Source organism: Xyrauchen texanus, chromosome 25, assembly GCF_025860055.1.
Source record: "Xyrauchen texanus isolate HMW12.3.18 chromosome 25, RBS_HiC_50CHRs, whole genome shotgun sequence".
NCBI classification, from domain to species: Eukaryota; Metazoa; Chordata; class Actinopteri; order Cypriniformes; family Catostomidae; genus Xyrauchen; species Xyrauchen texanus.
In genome coordinates this window covers 25,805,172-25,823,887 of record NC_068300.1, presented here as the reverse complement: position 1 = coordinate 25,823,887, position 18,716 = coordinate 25,805,172, and the positions used below count along the sequence as shown (strand labels likewise).

At 38.0% G+C, this 18,716-nt stretch overlaps 2 protein-coding genes and 2 non-coding genes across 4 annotated transcripts; 3 read left to right on the top strand and 1 right to left on the bottom strand.

Annotated features, from left to right (window-relative positions):
- Window positions 1-8,144: 8,144 nt before the first annotated feature.
- trnah-gug (transfer RNA histidin (anticodon GUG)) lies at window positions 8,145-8,216 on the bottom strand. Its single transcript has one exon. It is a non-coding gene; the product is annotated as a tRNA-His (tRNA).
- Window positions 8,217-8,599: 383 nt separating this feature from the next.
- On the top strand, window positions 8,600-8,671 carry trnae-uuc (transfer RNA glutamic acid (anticodon UUC)). Its single transcript has one exon. It is a non-coding gene; the product is annotated as a tRNA-Glu (tRNA).
- A 1,324-nt stretch (window positions 8,672-9,995) lies between these two features.
- On the top strand, window positions 9,996-13,545 carry LOC127619197 (coiled-coil domain-containing protein 115-like). Its single transcript, XM_052092002.1, has 5 exons — window positions 9,996-10,243; window positions 10,369-10,472; window positions 10,563-10,666; window positions 10,829-11,026; window positions 13,204-13,545. Exons 1-5 carry the CDS (start codon window positions 10,136-10,138, stop codon window positions 13,335-13,337), a joined length of 648 nt encoding a protein of 215 aa, XP_051947962.1. The 5' UTR covers window positions 9,996-10,135; the 3' UTR covers window positions 13,338-13,545.
- Window positions 13,546-14,892: 1,347 nt separating this feature from the next.
- LOC127619244 (zinc finger BED domain-containing protein 4-like) lies at window positions 14,893-18,306 on the top strand. Its single transcript, XM_052092075.1, has 2 exons — window positions 14,893-15,304; window positions 15,584-18,306. The coding sequence occupies exons 1-2, from the start codon at window positions 15,155-15,157 to the stop codon at window positions 17,324-17,326; spliced, it is 1,893 nt and encodes a 630-aa protein (XP_051948035.1). The 5' UTR covers window positions 14,893-15,154; the 3' UTR covers window positions 17,327-18,306.
- Window positions 18,307-18,716: the final 410 nt, after the last annotated feature.

Genomic DNA, 18,716 nt, shown 5'->3' with positions numbered 1-18,716 from the left:
ATTATTTTGTTTTGTTTTGTTTGTTTTTAAGTGTAGGTATGTAGGTATGTGTGTTATGGTGTTTTCAATGTATTGTTGTGGGTAAGATTTGGACCTTGAGTCTGTAATAAAAGTTTTGAATTGAATCACCTTTTTGCCTGTGTATTTTTAATCGCTTTCCACTCTTAAATAATCTACAGACAAATAGAGAAAAACAAAATGTTTATCCAGTCAGAATGTATTCCTTGATGCTCACAAGCAAAGAGTGACAACTCTTACACAAATCACATGCTTGTTAGCAGAAGCAGTGCATGAGTCTGAGCTTCACCCCATCAGGCATTTAGGATTTCCACAGAATCCCTCAACAAGTGCAAATGAATGAGCAAGTAAAGTCAGATTGTCAGATTCATCAGCCAATCAGATTGATTTGTTCTTGGTGGGTGTGATCTTTAGGATATGTCCCGGTCGAGGCCTACTAGCTGGCATTGAGTGACGCGATCATACTTTAAGTGACGTAATTTGAAAGCGAATAGTGCGAGATTGTCATTACTGCTGCTATCGCCATTGAGAAAGAGAGCCTTATGGATTTATACCTGAGATGTTCTGCATGACCGTGTGATTGCTTAATTTATTAATCATGAAAGGAGGGGTGATTTTCACTTCAAGCTAATTGGTAAGTGCTTTTTGCATTGTTATAGCAACATCAGGAGTTTTCTAAGTGTAAATTAGGCTGCTTGAGCATTCAGTGTTGGATCAAGTTTTGAAAAGTGCTGCGTTCCATTCAACTCGGAAAGTCGTATTTTACAACTTCCTACTAGGAAAAGTGCAATGGAATGCATCTTGAAGTCAGAATTACAACTTGTAGGCTCATTTTAAGTTCTGGCTTTCGTGCGTGGATGTGTTTTTTAAATGTCAATTGGTATTACTATTTGGCTGCGACAAATATGTTTGATGCCCAAAGGCAAAGTGTTTCAAATTAATTGTGAAACTGTGTTTTCTTAATGGTATGAATCACACTGAAGGCCTAGACTTTAAATGCATGCCCTGCCACTGAACAACACAAAATATTATATAATAGACAGTATAATATGGCCCACAAATTATTTCGTAAATACTCAAATGGCCTTTAATGGAAAAAAGGTTCCCCACCCCTGCACTACAGAGTAGTGTTTGTAACGATTTAAGGAACATGAGTTTATTTAATTCTGAAACATCCAAAAAGCACAAGGTAATTATGTATTATTTAATGGGTATGCTATAAAATAATGTTAGACTTTTTTTTTGTATTTAACACTGAGGAAAAATAGAACCATGTTACTAATATTTTAAGCTCATTCCATCTCTTATTTGCAAGTCGGTTTGGATTGGTTTATCTGGTCTGTTAAAAGAACACGTATGTAAATTAGGGCTGCATGATTGTGACAAAAATTGTAATTATGAAGTATTTGCCTTGATTGTAAATGTGATTATTAATTCCAAATAATAGAATTGACATTTTAAAACACTTGTTTTCTAAATTTCTTATAGATTCTAAAATTATACACAAATTAAAGAATGACAGAAAATGCTTTATGTTAAGAAAAATGCCCCTGAAATTAATTCCTGAAGTTCATCTCTGATACTGGATCCATCCCAGAATATTCCGGAGGCATTCTGAAACTTGTGCAGTAACTATCGTGTGCTGAGCGGTCTTTCCCAAATTCTGTTTGCATAGTTGTACACACTGTTTGGGGACTGTACGCAAAAGTTTCAGGGAAAGCTTTAACACAGTTTCCAAGCAGTTGTTCACCATCTGTCATTTGCATTTTTGTTGTGCAAGTTCTTCCATGAGACACATTCCTTAATTTATATTTTTCCTGCCTTTTATTATTATGCATGATGCTCTTGCATTGTGACTAGATTTTTAATATGTTTTGTAGGGGTTGGAATCAGTAAATATCTGTAAATATCTCGGTCGTTATATGATAATGATGCAAAGGAATAGCGCACCTTTGTTTTCCATTGTGACAAGGGCATTTCACATAAACCTTTGCACTCTAGCTGTAAGGTAAAACGATAAGCCCTGGGGCCCAGGATCACCTTAATGCGGCCTTGAGCATACTTGGTAAAAAATGATAACGTTATTATTTTTCACAAAATGTGTCTCGGACTAATGAAATTATGTAGTGTGACTGTGTGTTCAATTTCTTTGAATTGCAGTTCAGTAAATTCAACTTAAAATTTAATTCCAATTCAAATTGGAAAAAAATTTCATAAATTAAATTCTTGTGGTGCTTGGCCAATTAAATTCAAATTCCAACTCATGAATTGAAAGAGAGCTCATTTTGAATTTCGCACAACCCTGATTGTGATGTACAATATTGCAATAATTAATCGGGGTATATTGGTGGCTGATAAATGAGACTGTGAACATTTTTAACATGTCTGATGGTTTTATCCAGTCTTCCCACATTATTTTTTTGCATGATCACTACATCTCTGAAATACCTGGAAAAAAGTAGATGCCCAGATTGATAGTTGCTTTATACACTACAAATAGGTAAATATGAAGCAACTCAGCTGGGGAAGTATTTTAATGATTTAATATTAAAGCAATCACATTTACATTTCTGTAATGAATATTTGCCATAAACATTACTTATTTTCCTCCATCAATAGCATTATACAATTACAAAATATTATTAAAATATATATTTTCTCTCCTACAGTAGCTCAGTTTTTTCCTGTTTTTCTGGCCTAGCTTCTTTTAGATTTCACTTTCAGAGCCTATGTGATTAACGCTACCCAATCATTATTACGCTCTGCATGTGCACCAACCCCTCATGACAAATGTACAGCTTACAGTTGGACGGTCGTCTCAGAACATGTAAATCGTCACATGTGATTGTGAAATGTGTATGCAGGTGGAATGAGAAGGACCTGGCTGCAGCCTGCAGAATGAGGTGGAGCTACACGCCCCATAACATAGTCTCATTGGCTCGTTCATCTTTCATAAACATACAAGATAGGAGATGTGGTCGTCGGTGCTGGTCTGTTATCATTGTTTGAGAGATAATGAATAGTTTGATCATAACCATTTGATCATAGTACTTGTTTTTTTTTTTTACATACCACCCTCTCAGGTGGACATAGTATCATGGATTTTATCCTGTGTTAAAAGTGAGGAACAAAACGGGATTTATAAAGGCTGAAACTGACGTGAAAATTTTCTTAAACAAATGGCAACTGAAAAGCATGTATATTTGTGTTTTTGTGTTTGGTGCACCGCTACGTCAGTACAGTATTAACATTTAAAGCCTGTATGCAGGTCTATAAGTAGCTAGTGGGGTGAAAGGTGGTAACGATTTTAGGTGCCCAAAGGTCCAGGGGGACCAACAAATTGTAAACTGTATTTTTTAATAGGAAAGGGGCCCAGATTACCTTGCTACGGTCCTGCCTGTATGCCTCATGCAATATGCGTTATTTTCCCCTTTAACGGAATATTTGGTTTCTGTGTGCACGTCAATTAAAAAGTAATTTAAAGGCCGACTATATAACAGAGCACACATTTTTGGAGCTAAATGAATTTCAAAGAAAAGAATACGATTCAATATTGAATACAAGTGAAAGCACTGCAACTATCTCATATATACAGTTTTCATCAGTTCATCAGCTGATTATTATTGTTGAGGGCATAAATTAAAATGACTAAATTCCTAAAATGAGCGTAATAAATCAAGCAGATACAGAGGGCATGCATAAAGCAAACATTATCAGTGAAAGAAACTATTATTATTCATGTAAAATATTCACTCATGATGATGAGCTGTTATGGCCGAAACCGGGAGAATGATAGCACATTAACTGCTCTCGGTATTTCGAGAATTTTCTATTGCATACAAGCACTATGAACGAATGATTGAATGAACGAACAACATGGGTTTTATATTCTGTCTCCCAATATTAGGATATTTGAAAATACTTTTATATGACATCTTCATAACTTTTGTTTCATAGAACATATGTTGGGTCATAAATTAAAATGTTTATATAACAACACTGATACACTTTTGTCACTCTATGGTGATATTAAAAAGTTACGTATTTTATAATTAATATAATTCATGTATATCTAACCATTTGCTATAATGAAGCCTTTGTGCAATTCCACAACGTTTTGATTTACTGATTTGAGCGAATCAGTCCTACTACATTTGTTTGAAATGACACTGGAGGTACAACACAATTTCATATCAAATAAGAGCCACAGAACGTCTCGGTTATGTACGTAACCTTGGTTCCCTGAGTCGAAGGGAACGAGACATTGCGTTACTAATGCATATGGGGAGTGCCTTCATACACGACCTATTTGAAACCTCTCTACAATAACGGCAATATTCTAATATTGGCTATGGTGTTTGAGCCAGCCTATTTTGGCGCGAAACTAACCGCTCGTTTCGGTGCGAACTGACCGCTATAAAACAGGTGCACAGACACCATTTCCTCAGAATTTCTGACTGAGAACAAGGAGCGCATTGCTCGTGCCTCAAGAACTCTGAGTCTTGTGGTGCGGCTAGCGTTCGCAATGTCTCGTTCCCTGCGTCTCAGGGAACCGAGGTTACGTACGTAACCGAGACGTTCCCTTACGACTTCAGTCCACTTGACATTGCGTTACTAACGCATATGGGGAACAGAATCCCATCACGCCGCACTACACGACATAACTTCCTAGAGAGGAAACATGGCGGCGCAGTCTTATGGGATGGCGACCGACATGTGTATGCCGCAGTGGGTGATCCTCATGATGGCCAGGAGGAGAGCACTCATAATGAATATATGAGCTATAGCCATATAGTATGAATTACTCCTTATGAACCCGGCCGGGAAGGGAGTATATTTATAATGAAGTGTTTGTGATTTATGGCATTATAACAGCCTGAATGCAGGCGGTTGTGTCAATGATGTGGAGCCCGTACTTAAAAGGGGGCATAAGTATATATATATATGTATATATATATGTATATGGCCAATGAATAGCAAGGACTTGTGAAAGAAGAGATGTTACTTCTAGGTTGTAAAACCTTGCGAACGTGTTTTACGAGGACCATCCTGCTGCAAAACATGTGTCTTGTAAGGACACACCATTCGTCCATGCCCATAAGGAGGCCATGCCTCTATTTGAGTGTGCTTAACACCAATTGGACAAGTCTGAACCTGCGATTCATAAGCCAGGGTAAGAAAGTCTTTGCTTGGAGAAGGACATCCCTTTTGCACATCCTCCATAGCATACAAAGGTCTGATCAGACAGTCTGCACTGGCAAGTATGCTCAACGTATGTATGTAGCGCCCGCACAGGGCATAACAAATGCAATGATTTTTCCTCATCTGAATTAAATGGAGGAGGGGAGAAGGCCTGAAGATGAACCACCTGCGCTTTGAAGGGTGTGGTCAAGACCTTGGGTAAATAGCCTTTCCTGGGTTTGACAGTGGCTCTTAAAAGACCAGGCCAAACTCCAGACATGAATTGTCGACTGATAATGCATGTAGGTCAACGACCCGTTTTTCTGAGTCCAGAGCCAGCAGTAGTGTGGTCTTAATAGAGAGCATACGCAAATCAACAGAGTCCAAAGGCTCGAAGGGGGGGCCCTATGTGAGCATTTAGGACTAAAGTTAAATCCCAAGTCGGGACTGTAGCCTGCCGAGATGGGTTTAATCATCTTGATCCTTTAAGGAACTTTATGATTAAATCATACTTGCCTATAGAGGCGCCGGTTTCATGTGCGTGATACGCAGATCTAGTTGCCACATACACTTTGAGCTTTGACGGGGTGAATCCTGCGTCTAATCGCTCATGAAGAAATATTACAATTTCATGTATGGGGCAGTTTACCAGGTCCTTGCTGTGTGAGAGACACCAATCAGCGAACACCTTCCATTTTAGCGCATAGAGGCGTCTAGTGGACGGTGCTCTGGCTTGTAAAATGGTGTTTATGACTGAACACCTCAGTTCTGGTGCATTTAGTATGCTCCATTCAGGAGCCACACATGCAGGTTCCACAGCTGGGGCTGGGGATGCCAAATTGTGTGCCTGAGAGAGGAGATCCCTCCTCAGTGGTATTTCCTGTGGTGAGCTGTACAGCATCTCCATCGTTTCCAGAAACCATGGCTGGTTGGCCATTTTGGTGCAACTAATAGAACTTTCCTTGTCCTCTCAGACTTTGCATATGGCAGAGTGGATCAGGTATACTGGAGGAAACGCATATTTGTTTTTCACCGGCCATTTGTGTGCCATTGCATCTCTTCCCAGCGGGGCTTGGGACTTCGAAGAACAGAGGGGATAGTGGGAATTCTCCACTAAGGCAAATAGATTGATTTCTGCTTTGCTGAATATTTCCCAAATCCTCAGTATAGTTTGAGGATGAAGTCTCCATTTGCCCGGTATCGCCCCTTAGCGTAACAGTAGACGTGCACAGTAATTCAGGCAGCCTGGGACATATGTCACTCTCAGGGAGAGATGATGCTCGCTCCATAGGAGGGGGTGACGCGTCATTCTCAACAGTGGCAGTGAATGAATTCCGCCTTGGCTGTTTGTATATACCACAACTGTCATGTTGACTGAGCAAACCAGGACATGACAGCTCACTATTTCAGACTGAAAGCCTTTAAGGCTAGAATTACAGCCAATAGCTCTAAGCGGTTGATGTGCCACGCCCTCCTCACACCTGTCCAGGTGCCAAAAGTTGGGTGTCCATTGCACACCGCCCCCCAACCTGTGTTGGAAGCATCCGTGGTCACCTCTTTTCGCCTGACAACTTGGGACTTCGAGTACCAGAGGGGACAGTGAGTATTCTCCACTGAGGCAAATAGATAGATTTCTGCTTTGCCAGATATTTCCCAAATCCTCAATACAGTTTTGACAATTTGGCACAATCTCGATCACATTTTTCACAATGAGAGGTGTATTTCGGCTCGTAACACTGGCGCTTCATCGGACGAAACCGTGGAAGACAGAACGCCGTTGAAACGGGGTGGCCGGTGTGCAAATAAGGATCGTATATCCTTGTTCGATCGTTTTTGCACCCATTCTGAAATACCCGTTAGGGATCGCCACGCATCCGCATAGTGGGACAGAGGGCAGTTTGGTTTGCTCACTGTATGATATGATGCGACGCTCACTCTAGGGAAGCAGTTGCGCATAATGTGTGTGCTTTGAAGAGGAAAAGGGGGCTGTTTATTGAGAAAGTGTGAGCATCTCGTGCGTTTGCAACGAATGCTGTATTCTTTTTTGCACTTATTGCATTTTTATTTTTGCATTTATTTGAGTGCAAGACACAGAAACAACATTTTGAAAAACAATATCCCTTTCCCGACCAACAAAAGTGGGGAGATGGGGAACAGTGTTTTGTGTCTCTCCAATCGAGCCTTTTTTGAAGCAGACCCGGAGGGAATCGTGGGCTCTGCTTCCCGCTTCAACTGCTATTGCCCGTCAGGAGCGCTTTGCTGCGCGTAATGATACGCAGGTGCCTGTGAGGCTTTTAGTCGCGCGCTGACTCGAAACAGAGCGAGGGCGAACCGGCTGTGATATACTCCATGTGGGCATAAAGTGTCTCATAGCCTGTGACTGCTGCTGAATCGCGACATAACGCTCAGCAAACTTATTCATAGAGCCGCCAAAAAGGCCGGCTGGAGACACAAGAGCATCTATAAGAGTGGCTTTATCTTTATCACTCATTTCTGCCCTGGAGCGCCGCCATTGTGTGGAGTGCTGATCCAGCTTGTTCTGCTGCTGAGTAAGCTTTTCCCGCCAGTGTGGACATTTGTCGACACGGTTTGGAAGGATGTACATGTTACTCGCTGGGCAGAGGTGTGCCGCTACCGCCTCCTCCACAGGGGGTAATTGGGCATATAAGAAATTATCCACATTAAAGAGGATGGCGTCACTGCGCGAGCGCGTCATATAAGGTCGCGCGCCAGGACTTGAATAGTTTTCATTATGAACTTCAGGGAAGAAATGTGCGGGATGCTGCCATTTAACAGGGATACTTGGGTGAAAGCGATATTATAGAGCTCCGTGGGTGAAATAGACAAAACATTTTGTTGAGTTTATGTACTGTATCATCTAAAACATCCAAGCTAACAATGCAAAAATAAAAATTTGCCTCTTTGCCGTGATAGGGATTTATCCCTGCCGTGACCCGGATTCGAACCGGGGTTGCTGCGGCCACAACGCAGAGTACTAACCACTATACGATCACGGCGAGCTACTAGAGGCGTTGTTGTCATGATGTGGAATTGGGCATAAATACTGTGTCACCATACGATTTGTTTTATATAGTCGGATTTTCTGTATTTTGATGATGCGTACTAACTTGCATTGCCTGTTCTTAACTTTACTTTTATTCAGTTATCTAGTTATCATGCAATGTGCATGCTAGTAATACGTTTTATTATCATTTTCAGGGTATCTAGAGAAAGTAAAATAAAGTGAATGTTCAACATTGTGCTTAAGGAGTAATCGTACATTAGAGCGATGGATACATTACTACAAATGTGAATAACGACAAAAAATATATATTTTTTAATTACATGCAATAATTCCATACCTTTTTAAAAACCATGTACTTTAATTGAAACGCATAGCTCCCATATGGTCTAGCGGTTAGGATTCCTGGTTTTCACCCAGGCGGCCCGGGTTCGACTCCCGGTATGGGAAGTGTGGTTTTTTTTTTCCCCATATATTTTGTTTTGATGATTAAAAAATAATCGGATAATGCTGTATCTGTTAGAAATATCCCTTTCTTGAAAATGGCACATTAGAACACTAAAAACACCTTTTATTTGCATTAGAGAGGCATTTGGAGTTCATTAAGCACAACCTTTGTCACACAATAAATTATTTTTAACAACACAATTCGAACGTTAAATGTGTGCTTGCATAATGATTTAGTCATCAAAAAACTGATTTAACAAAGATATTCTGCAATTTAACAGAGATCATTTTGTTTACTTAAAGGCCAGTGCGTAAGATTCAGAAACCCTATTAATGACACCTTTGGCCGTTAAGTCAACTGCAACCAGCTACCTGTTGCTGATATTTTGAATATAAATATATATTTCATGCTCAATACAAGTTTAGCTCAGTCGACAGCATTTGTGACATTATGTTGATTGCCCAAAACATTTATTTAGACTTGCTCATCATTTGTTATCCCTTTCTTCTTCTTCTTCTTCTTCATAAAAGCAAAAATCGAGGTTCTAGTGAAGCACTTACAATGGAAGTGAATGGGCCCAATTTCTTAACGTTAAAATACTCAGTTTCAAAAGTATAGACCCAAGACGTGTGTAAAGTGTGAACAGTGTGAGCTTCGCATTTCTGTGTTTAATCCCTTCAAAAATTGGCCCCATTCACTTCCATTGCTTCACTGCAATCTTTTTTTTTTTTAAGAAAAGGAGGAACCTTGTCGGAATTAACTTTCGTGGTAACCAACATTATGCTATACAAATATACAAATACTGTCGATTGAGCTCAACTTGTACTGAACCCGGAATATTTCTTGAAAGAAAATCCTTCGCGGCTCTATTTAGGAGTGTAACGTTCAACTTGTGTGTTACGACATTAAATCGCCGTTTGCGTATACCATACATATGAATGGGGAGAGCCGTAAACTGACACCTGTCGCAAAATTGTCAGTGTTTTCTCTTATAAAACAGCAATTTTATCGGAGTAAACTCCAAATATTTTTTGTCCCAAAATCATTGTTTAGTGTACAACCTGTTGAATGTTATCTGTCAATTAATTAAATGAGGTTTCCTCATAAAACCAGTTATTCAGCACACTGAAGGTGTGTCCATTGACATACATTGAAAAAACGGCCTCTTGCCTCCTCGCTAGTGTGCCGCTCATTGAATGTTTATGGGACCGCCGCGTTATGCTATTTTTTGTTGTTTTTATATTTTTTGTAGAAGGGCTCTGATTTCTACGTAACAAAACATTGGACTTCCTATGTCATGTGACCTTTTTGTCAAATTCTGGTTGTCACATGACCGGTAAGGATCCGACGACTGATTTGAAAGCATTCTAGCAAAACAATCTCTGTTAAAATAAAAGTGCATTTCAAAAGTCATTAATTTTCTTTCAGCGCTGTTCAATCGTGTATAGTCAGACAAAACAGCAGAAATGCGGGTTGATGAAAAACTTCGTTTGGATGAGCAGTTGTTGCTTTTCATGGACCAGCTCGAGGCTTTGGAGGAGAAACGAGATAAACTGAATTCCCTTATAGAAGAGGTGAAACACATAATTACATTTGACAAGGTTGTGTTGTGATTAATATTGGGAACGAAAGCCTATTTGTCGTTTCGACTAACATATAACATTTGAAGATTAAAACAGTGTTGAATTCTGTTCAATAGGGATGGTTTTCTATTGCCAAGGCACGTTACTCGATGGGAAATAAGCAAGTATCCGCTCTCCAGTACGCTAGTGTGATGGAACCGCTTGTTCATGTTAATGTCAGGTTTGTATGTCATCATATGCAAATAAATGTCATTTTCTTGTTTTTAAGTATTGGTTATTTATTCAGATCCATGTTTTGCCTTAATATCAGCTTGTTGGAGAGTGGGAAAGCTGAGTTTAAATGTGAGAGAAGTGAAAATAAAACAGAAGAGCTGAAAAATAACCCCATAGAAGACATTGGAGCGAAAGAGGAAGGTATGACTGACTTCCTGTAATTAATGAAGTTGGAATCTGCTCCTTTGTGCTGACTGTTGTTTACATTGTGGTCTGATAATACTGCACTGTTAAAAAAAACAACAAACAAAAAACATATATATATATTTATTTTTTGGTAATTATTTTTTATTTTTTTTTAAGTTTCAGGTCTTAGGAGGCGAACAAATGTCAAACAAAAAGAGAGTAAAGATGAAGATCCCTCTATCGAACCACAGGAGACAGACAATCAAATAAAAATAAAGGCAGAGTCATCCACTCCAGAGCACAGAGATCCATTAAAATGGTTTGGCATCCTTGTACCACAGAATCTTAAACAAGCTCAAACTGCCTTTAAAGAGGGTAAATATTGCTTTCTTCTGCTATACTATAAGTGGCATATTGTTAAACATAAATCCTTTTGTATACAAGCAAATCATACTGTTGTGATGTGCATTGAATGTGTGGCTTATATTTGGAGTGTTCAATCTGAATCTGTTCTGTTTAAGTTAAATTTGGATAAAAGCATCTGCTTATTGACTAAATGTAAATTACTAGTTCTTGAGATAAAGACTTTTTATTTTTTAATACTAAATTAATTTGAAATGGATTCATTTGTAGACAAAGGTCTCCTCTAACAAACGATGTAAGCGAACATGTTTTTTTTTTTTTTTTAACTACTTTCCTTTAACTACTACTCTTTAACTTGCTTCTTACTGTCATTTGTCAACTCTGTCTGACACACCAAAAAGCATGCTATTTTAATTTGATTCATCCAACAAGTGTAAAGTCTTTAATTATCTCATAATATTGTTCAGTAAAGGAGTTAAGGGATAAAATACATTCAATTATTTTTCCTTTTTTTTCAGTTTTAATAATATTCTGATAATTCTGACAGAGTTAAAAAAATATATATATATATATATTTTTCCATCTTAACCATGTGTTGTACACTGTAGCCATTTTCCCCCCAGTTGAAGATGCCTCTATAAACGAAATGCCAAAATGTATTCCACAATTTTAACAGAAATTATAATAATGAGAATGACGTAGGTGACAAGTTGAAGCTGTGACCGCAGAGACTTATACATTGTTTGTTTAAAATATGAAAAATGTCAAATGTACCAGACCATGTGTCCTACTGTTGCATCCACCATGAGCAGGAAGTGGGAAAGGGGATTTATTCAGGATTAAAAAAAATCTTACGTAGTTGACGCAAAGTGAGGACACAACTTTGATAGGCAGTTTTTTTATGGAAAATATTGTTTGATATCTTACAGATCCCTACCTTTCATTTTATGTGTACATGTATGAATTGGTTGAAACTCTTTGTTTAGCCGTTTAACATTGTGACCACTTACTGAGGACAGGTTAATTTGCAAGTGCTTCCAAGTAGAGTATGCATTTAAAAAAAACATTTGAATGTTTTTAAATATAAGTAAAAAAAATGTCGAGTATACACATTTCCTTTAGGTTTAGCTTTTCCAGTATTTTTTTTGTTATGAATTTCTTGATTTTTAAAATAAAGGTGACTTTTGTATGCAAGACATGTCCCTTATCTTAAGAATCAATGAAATGTATTTGTTTTTTCTTATGCCTGTGTGTGTGTGTGTGTGTTGTGTGTGTGTGTGTGTGTGTGTGTTTGTGTTTGTGTTTGTGTGTGTGTGTGTGTGTGTGTGTGTGTGTGTGTGTGTGTGTGTGTGTGTGTGTGTGTGTGTGTGTGTGTGTATATATATAAAAATCGCATTGGTACTTTTGTATTTTCACATGGAAGTGGTTAATTTTCAAAATTCTTAGTACAAAACACCAAATTGATCAAACTTGTAACAAAGCTATAGTTATTCATTCAAAAACTGCTATCATGCTTTCGTTAGGATTATACACGTTTCTTTTCACGTAATTGTTGTTTCTTAACATAAAGTTATTGTGACATGTAATGAGAACATTTGGTTTAATCACCAAAATCTTCTTTCAATTTAGTTATTTTTGAAATCAGTTAATTCAGTAGCAAATAATGTAAGATACAGGTTTCAAAATTGACCTAAATGTTGTTGAATAAACAAAATGTTAAAGTACTGCAAAGTCACATTAGAAAATAGGCCTACCAAATTGACATTGCTGTAAATTAATAATATCTGTAATATTAACAGCAATTTTTCAACAGCTCCATGTTGACAAATTGCAAAACTCACACACACTTTGACTATATATGGTACATGCAGTACTTTAAACAATAGTGGTTACATTTATGAAATTGGCAAAATTGTAAGATTCATTATGTTTTTTAACCTGTTTTGAAAATGAAATTAAGATGTTGATACAATAAAAATATGCTGCAATGTTTGAAAAAAAAAAAAAAAAATGCATTTTTGATGATCTGTTGTGATATTAGTACCAAGACTTTACCACTTGTGAAAATAGTTATAAAGCGAATTAAACAAAAACCTGTAAGAACCCAGAATGTGTTTGCATTATGGATTAATTTAACAGTGGAAACACTTTATCACCAATTTAACTATGTGTCACTCCTTTTCCCACAGTCATTTCTCTCTCAGCAGAGATTGGATCCCTGCAGAGTGCAATAGTGGCTACAAGGAAAGAAATGCAGGCCCAGATGAAGGAGAAACAACAGAAGACAGAGAACACTCAACCGGACATAGTAAAAGAAAAATAGTGACCTTATTCATTAATTCATTTATTTCTTCTATTAAATCTTTATTTATATGTACCATAAAATGGGCCTGTATTCCTTGTCACTGGAATAAATGTATCTGTTATAAATGCAAATTGAATAATGTGTTTGGCATATGCCAAACAACGATCAAATCACTGTTAACTTGTATAAAAAGATAATGTTGTTTTCCTTATAAAATATTGTTGATTGATGAGTCATGTTGTCATTTTGACTATTTGCTATTGTGAAATCTGAGCATGAATGCAGTTGACATTAGACTAACCCTACAAAAAAAAAAGAAAAAATTTAAAACATAAATGTTATTTGTTTTCGTACAGTATTTTTTGAGAAACTGCTCTGAGAATAATCTAAACCTTTAAAGGGATAGTTCTCCCAAAAATAAAAACAAATCTCATAATTTACTCACCCTCATGCCATCCCAGATGTGAACGACTTTCTCAAGCAGAACACAACAAAGATTTTTAGACAAATATCTCAGGTCTGTAGGTCCTTTCAATGCTAGTGAATGGTGAACAGAACTTTGAAGCTCAAAAAAGCACAAAGAAACCGTAAAAGTAATCTACATGACTCCAGTGTTTATATCCATATTTTCAGAAGTGATATGATAGGTGTGGGTGAGATATATATATATATTTTTTTTTACTATACATTTCAACTTTTACATCTGAAAGTGAAGTTGCATGGATTACTTTTATGCTGCCTTCATGTGATTTTTGGAGCTTCTAAGTTCTGGCCACCATTCACTTGCATCATATGGACCTACAGAACTGAAATATTCTTCTAAAAATATTTGCTTTTGTTCAGCAGAAGAAGAAATTCATACACATCTGGGATGGCATGAGGGTGAGTAAATGATGAGAGAATTTTCATTTTAGGGTGAACTATCCCTTTAATATAAATACCCCTCCAGTCATATTTGCAGTTGTGAAGCATGTCAGTGAGTAATCTCAAAATATAGGAGGCAATATGTCTTAGTCTTATGTCTTAATGGGTCACACCTGCCAAGTTATTGAAAATGCGGTCAACTTGCTTTTCCATAATTATTATTATTATTTTATTTTTGTAAGCCACACTACAACACTCTGAGCCATGCTTTGTTTAAATTTAAACAATGTGATTTTCGTCTACCTACAAAAAACTATTGTTGACAAAGAATACTAAAACATGAAAAGAAAAACTTGAGAAATATGTGCACGAGCAATAAGCGTGGGGCGCGTTCTCGCCTGTTTGAGCCACAAACATTACAGTTTATCAGTATTCTTCTTAACATGAAATAGCACACATCATTGCTTAAATTATACGTTACTACTCTTTTGTAAAAGGAAATACTAGCGCTTTCCTTTATTATGCTATTAGATTAGCCTACGTGTATTGCCTGTTCGTAAATAATAACAAAACACACAAACAGGCAAGAAGCGTAAATAAATAAATTCCCCGTTCGCTGCCTACTTCCTGGTGTTCATTGAAATAGAGCTCCTAGCGGATAGGGTTATGTTTACAGTCGGAGCTCATACTGGGACCAACGTATCGTTTGTGGGTTTACACAGGTTTGACGGACGTTTGTGTGTGTGTGTTAGTGCTTCTAGCGAAGAATGTATTTTGACATGATGACGGGACGATGCAACCAAAATCACGTTAGATAACGACCCTGTTATCGCCATACAGAGATAGTGCTATTAGAATCGCACAAGCAAGACTGATATTTTGGGAAACAAAGGGGACATCTAATCGTTTTCATTTTAGTGTGTTATTCTCACGTATTATTGCATCTGACGTGGGAGATTTGAAAATCACCGATGGCGTCAAAATCTAGGGTCTCTATTCTGGATTACTTCAATATCGTCTGTGAGGGGGAGAATGGCAAGATTGAATCAAACTGCAAAGCTTGTGGCACCAGGATTCAGGCTAAACGGACTGTTACTTCTAACTTTGTTACTCATCTAAAGGTAAGGGTTAATTTGTTGGTCTGAATGAAAGCCAATCAAAACGTAAAATGGGCTTTTGATCCAATTTAAGAATATGACGTGGAAATGTGATAAATAATCAGCCATATTATTTTCTTTGTGTGATAATATATTCTTTATAGGTAAATATTTTATCTGTATTATAATCAACATGAACATTTAGTTTATATTCAATGCTCTTTGTATTCTTATGGTATTGAAAGTCTATATATGTTTCTATATGTATTTCTACTGAATAATCAGTGTGTTTCACATTCACAGCGCAAACATCAGGCCATGTATGATGAGTTTGTGAGGAAGAAAGATGTAAAAAAGGAGGCAATGCAGACATGTGCTGGCCCTGCAGGTGGCCGAGTGATCTCTCAAAATGGTGCTGGGATGAGCAAATTTGACTATAGTGACCCTCGCCAGTTGCTCATCTCTGAGGCCATTGCCAAGATGATCATCCGAGACCTGCAGCCAGCGCAGATTGTGGAATATGAGGGCTTCTGTGAGTTGCTTCAGCTCCTGGAGCCCCGATACATTCCAGTACCATGCCATTATGTCCAACAGCAGCTTCTGCCAGCCTATGTCTCTCAAGTGCAGCTAGCCGCCAAGCAGGCTCTAAAAGGGGCAGAGTCCTGCAGTATGGCCCTTGACATGTGGAGAAGCAGCACTGTTAGTGCTGGGTATCTTGGAGTGACTTGCCATTTTATAAATGCAGATTGGCATATTAGATCCGCTCTTTTGGCATGTTTACCTCTTCCGGACCACCGAAACCCCCAGCAAATGCTCACAGAGTTTGATGAGATCTCAGAATCCCATGACATTTCTGGGAAGGTGTTCAGAGTTGTTGCTGACCCATTGCCTTGTGCAGACAGATCTGCCTTTCAACTTCCTGGGTTCCATCTCATTGGGAATGGTGAGGAAGAAGATGGTAGCGATGGTAGCGAAGAGACAGTTGCAGGAGGAGATAAGGCTATTGGGGGCAATGAGAATCACAAGTCTTTAGATCAGTGTCTTGGTCAAAGTAGGATTGACTGCTTTGCTCAATTACTAGATCAATGTGTTAAGGAAGGAGTTTGTGCTTCCCCTCAGATATCAGTTCCTTTAAGCAAAGCAGCCCATCTGTACAACTATATAATTGCTACAGTGGCTCCTGAAAAACTTGTCCATGTGTTTGGCTTTAGTAGCGCCTCTACAAATGAGCAAGAATCTTCAGACAAGAACTGGAATGTGCAGTTAAAAATTTTGCGTCAGATGATAGAGTCAATGTATTTCCTTGAAGACATTGTGGACCGAAATGACTTAGTCCTCGGTAACTTAGAAAAAGCTGTACTGCGGGAGCTGGTTGAGCTTTTGGAGCCTTTTGAAGAGGCCTCAGACATGGTCCAGGGAGACAAGCACGTGTCCATCAGCCTAGCCCTGCCTTGCATATTAGGTCTTCGCAAGCATCTGGCAGAGGTCATAACTCACCATTGCTCAGGGATTGTGATGGGATTGTCTCAAGCTCTGGACCACAGACTCACTGGCATTCTTGAGGACCCTCTATATGTAACAGCCACAACCCTGGACCCACAGTTTAAGCTCTCCTGGAGCAGTGACAGTGACTGGCACAAACAGGTGTTGCTGGAAGAGGTTGGAAAGCATATCCGGCCATTGAGTCCACTAGAACATCACTCAGAGGCTCAGTCATCTCCATCCAAACGTTGCAAGCTTTTCTCATTCATTAAGCAGAGGCCATCTACTCATGCCAAGACTGTGGAGCAGGAGCTGTCTGCATATCTCCATGAAGAACCAACAGATGAGGATCCATTACAATACTGGAAACGCAAGTCCATAGATTTCCCTTTGCTTTCACAAGTGGCCAAGAAAGTGTTTACTGTACCAGCAACAACCACAGCAGTGGATAAAATATTCAACCTGGTTAGCAAGACCCTCGCACCAGAGCAATGTCGACTTCTGCCAAAAAACTTGGACACACTGATTTATTTAAAGGCTAACTATAGGATACTTTGGTCCTAGCTGCAAAGAAAGCTTTACAGCAATTGTTATTACCTTCTTTCTTTTTACTAATATAAAACCAAACACCTCAAATCCTAAATGGGGATTGTGCCTGATATATTTGTCAGTACAAATACTGTAGAATTAAAAAGTAACAAAATATCTGTATTGTCAGCAAATCATTATTTTATAAATGATTAGTGAATAGTTTGATTCTAGAATAGGCTAGGCTTAATTTAAATTATATTCTATTATGGGTAGCACATTTTATAATAACCTTTATTAATACGTTAGCAAATATTATTTGATGTTTATCAGATCACTAGTTCATGTACATTCACATATTTATGAAAGTATGATATATTTTAATAAAGATTGTTATAAAGTGTTACCCTATTAACTGCCTTTGTTACGGAGTTCTTATGTACTCAAAAGACATAAAACACCTTGTTCTGTGTATTCATTTTTAACCCCAATATATACTTAAACACAACAGAGTCTAATAAGTACAGTGCACAATGCTCTATATCCATCATTAATTGTTAAATATTTTCATATGAACTCATTTGCAATCAACATGTTATATAATTCAAGAAAAAACGTTCTTGCAACAAAATGCTTTCTTAAAATGTGTCAGAAAACGAATGGAAAATATTCCACTAAACATTATTAAACATTTGGATAAAGGTATGCTTTGTAATCATTAAAAAGATGAATTGGTCAAATAGAGTTACAATATGGCTTACAAGCATTTTGTGTGGGTTCCTAAATCGTGCCTGCAAGAAAGCCTGCAGCAGGCCCTGTAATTGAAAATAATTACATTTCAGGACTGTGGGGAATTGGAGAAAGCTGATGGTGGACTGCAGTCTCTCCCAGCTCGGAGGGCTGAATGGAGAGCAATCAAAATGTTTTTTTTTTTTTTGAATATATACAGTAGTTGATGTGGGACTTTTTGTTTTTGTGTGGAAAAAGATAGACTTTTCCATTTCAGTAAAAAGTGTTTGTTAGCAAACCTTATGTTTTGTCCTTTGTCGTAACTGAAATGCTGGGTCATACAATATATCCCAAGGGGTTCAAGCAATCTCACTGTTTTTATATTACAATAATTCCACTACTATCAGTGTGTATCCATTTATAGTTATAAGCAGTGTGCGCTTGTTCCAAGCCAAGTAGATTTTAAATGTGCCTGTATTCTGATCATGTGGTGAAGATGATAGCAAAAAGGACATTCAATCAATAAACTCAGTCTCAAGCAGATTTATGTGTAAGGAAGGACAGGCAGCACAGTAATGAACATTTGTGAGCGTGTGTGTGCATCGGAGGCTGGCAATCCTAATTTCAGTTTCCTACTCTGTATCATATTCTAATCTAGGTGACATTGTATTTGCAATTGCATTTTCTTTTTGTGCAC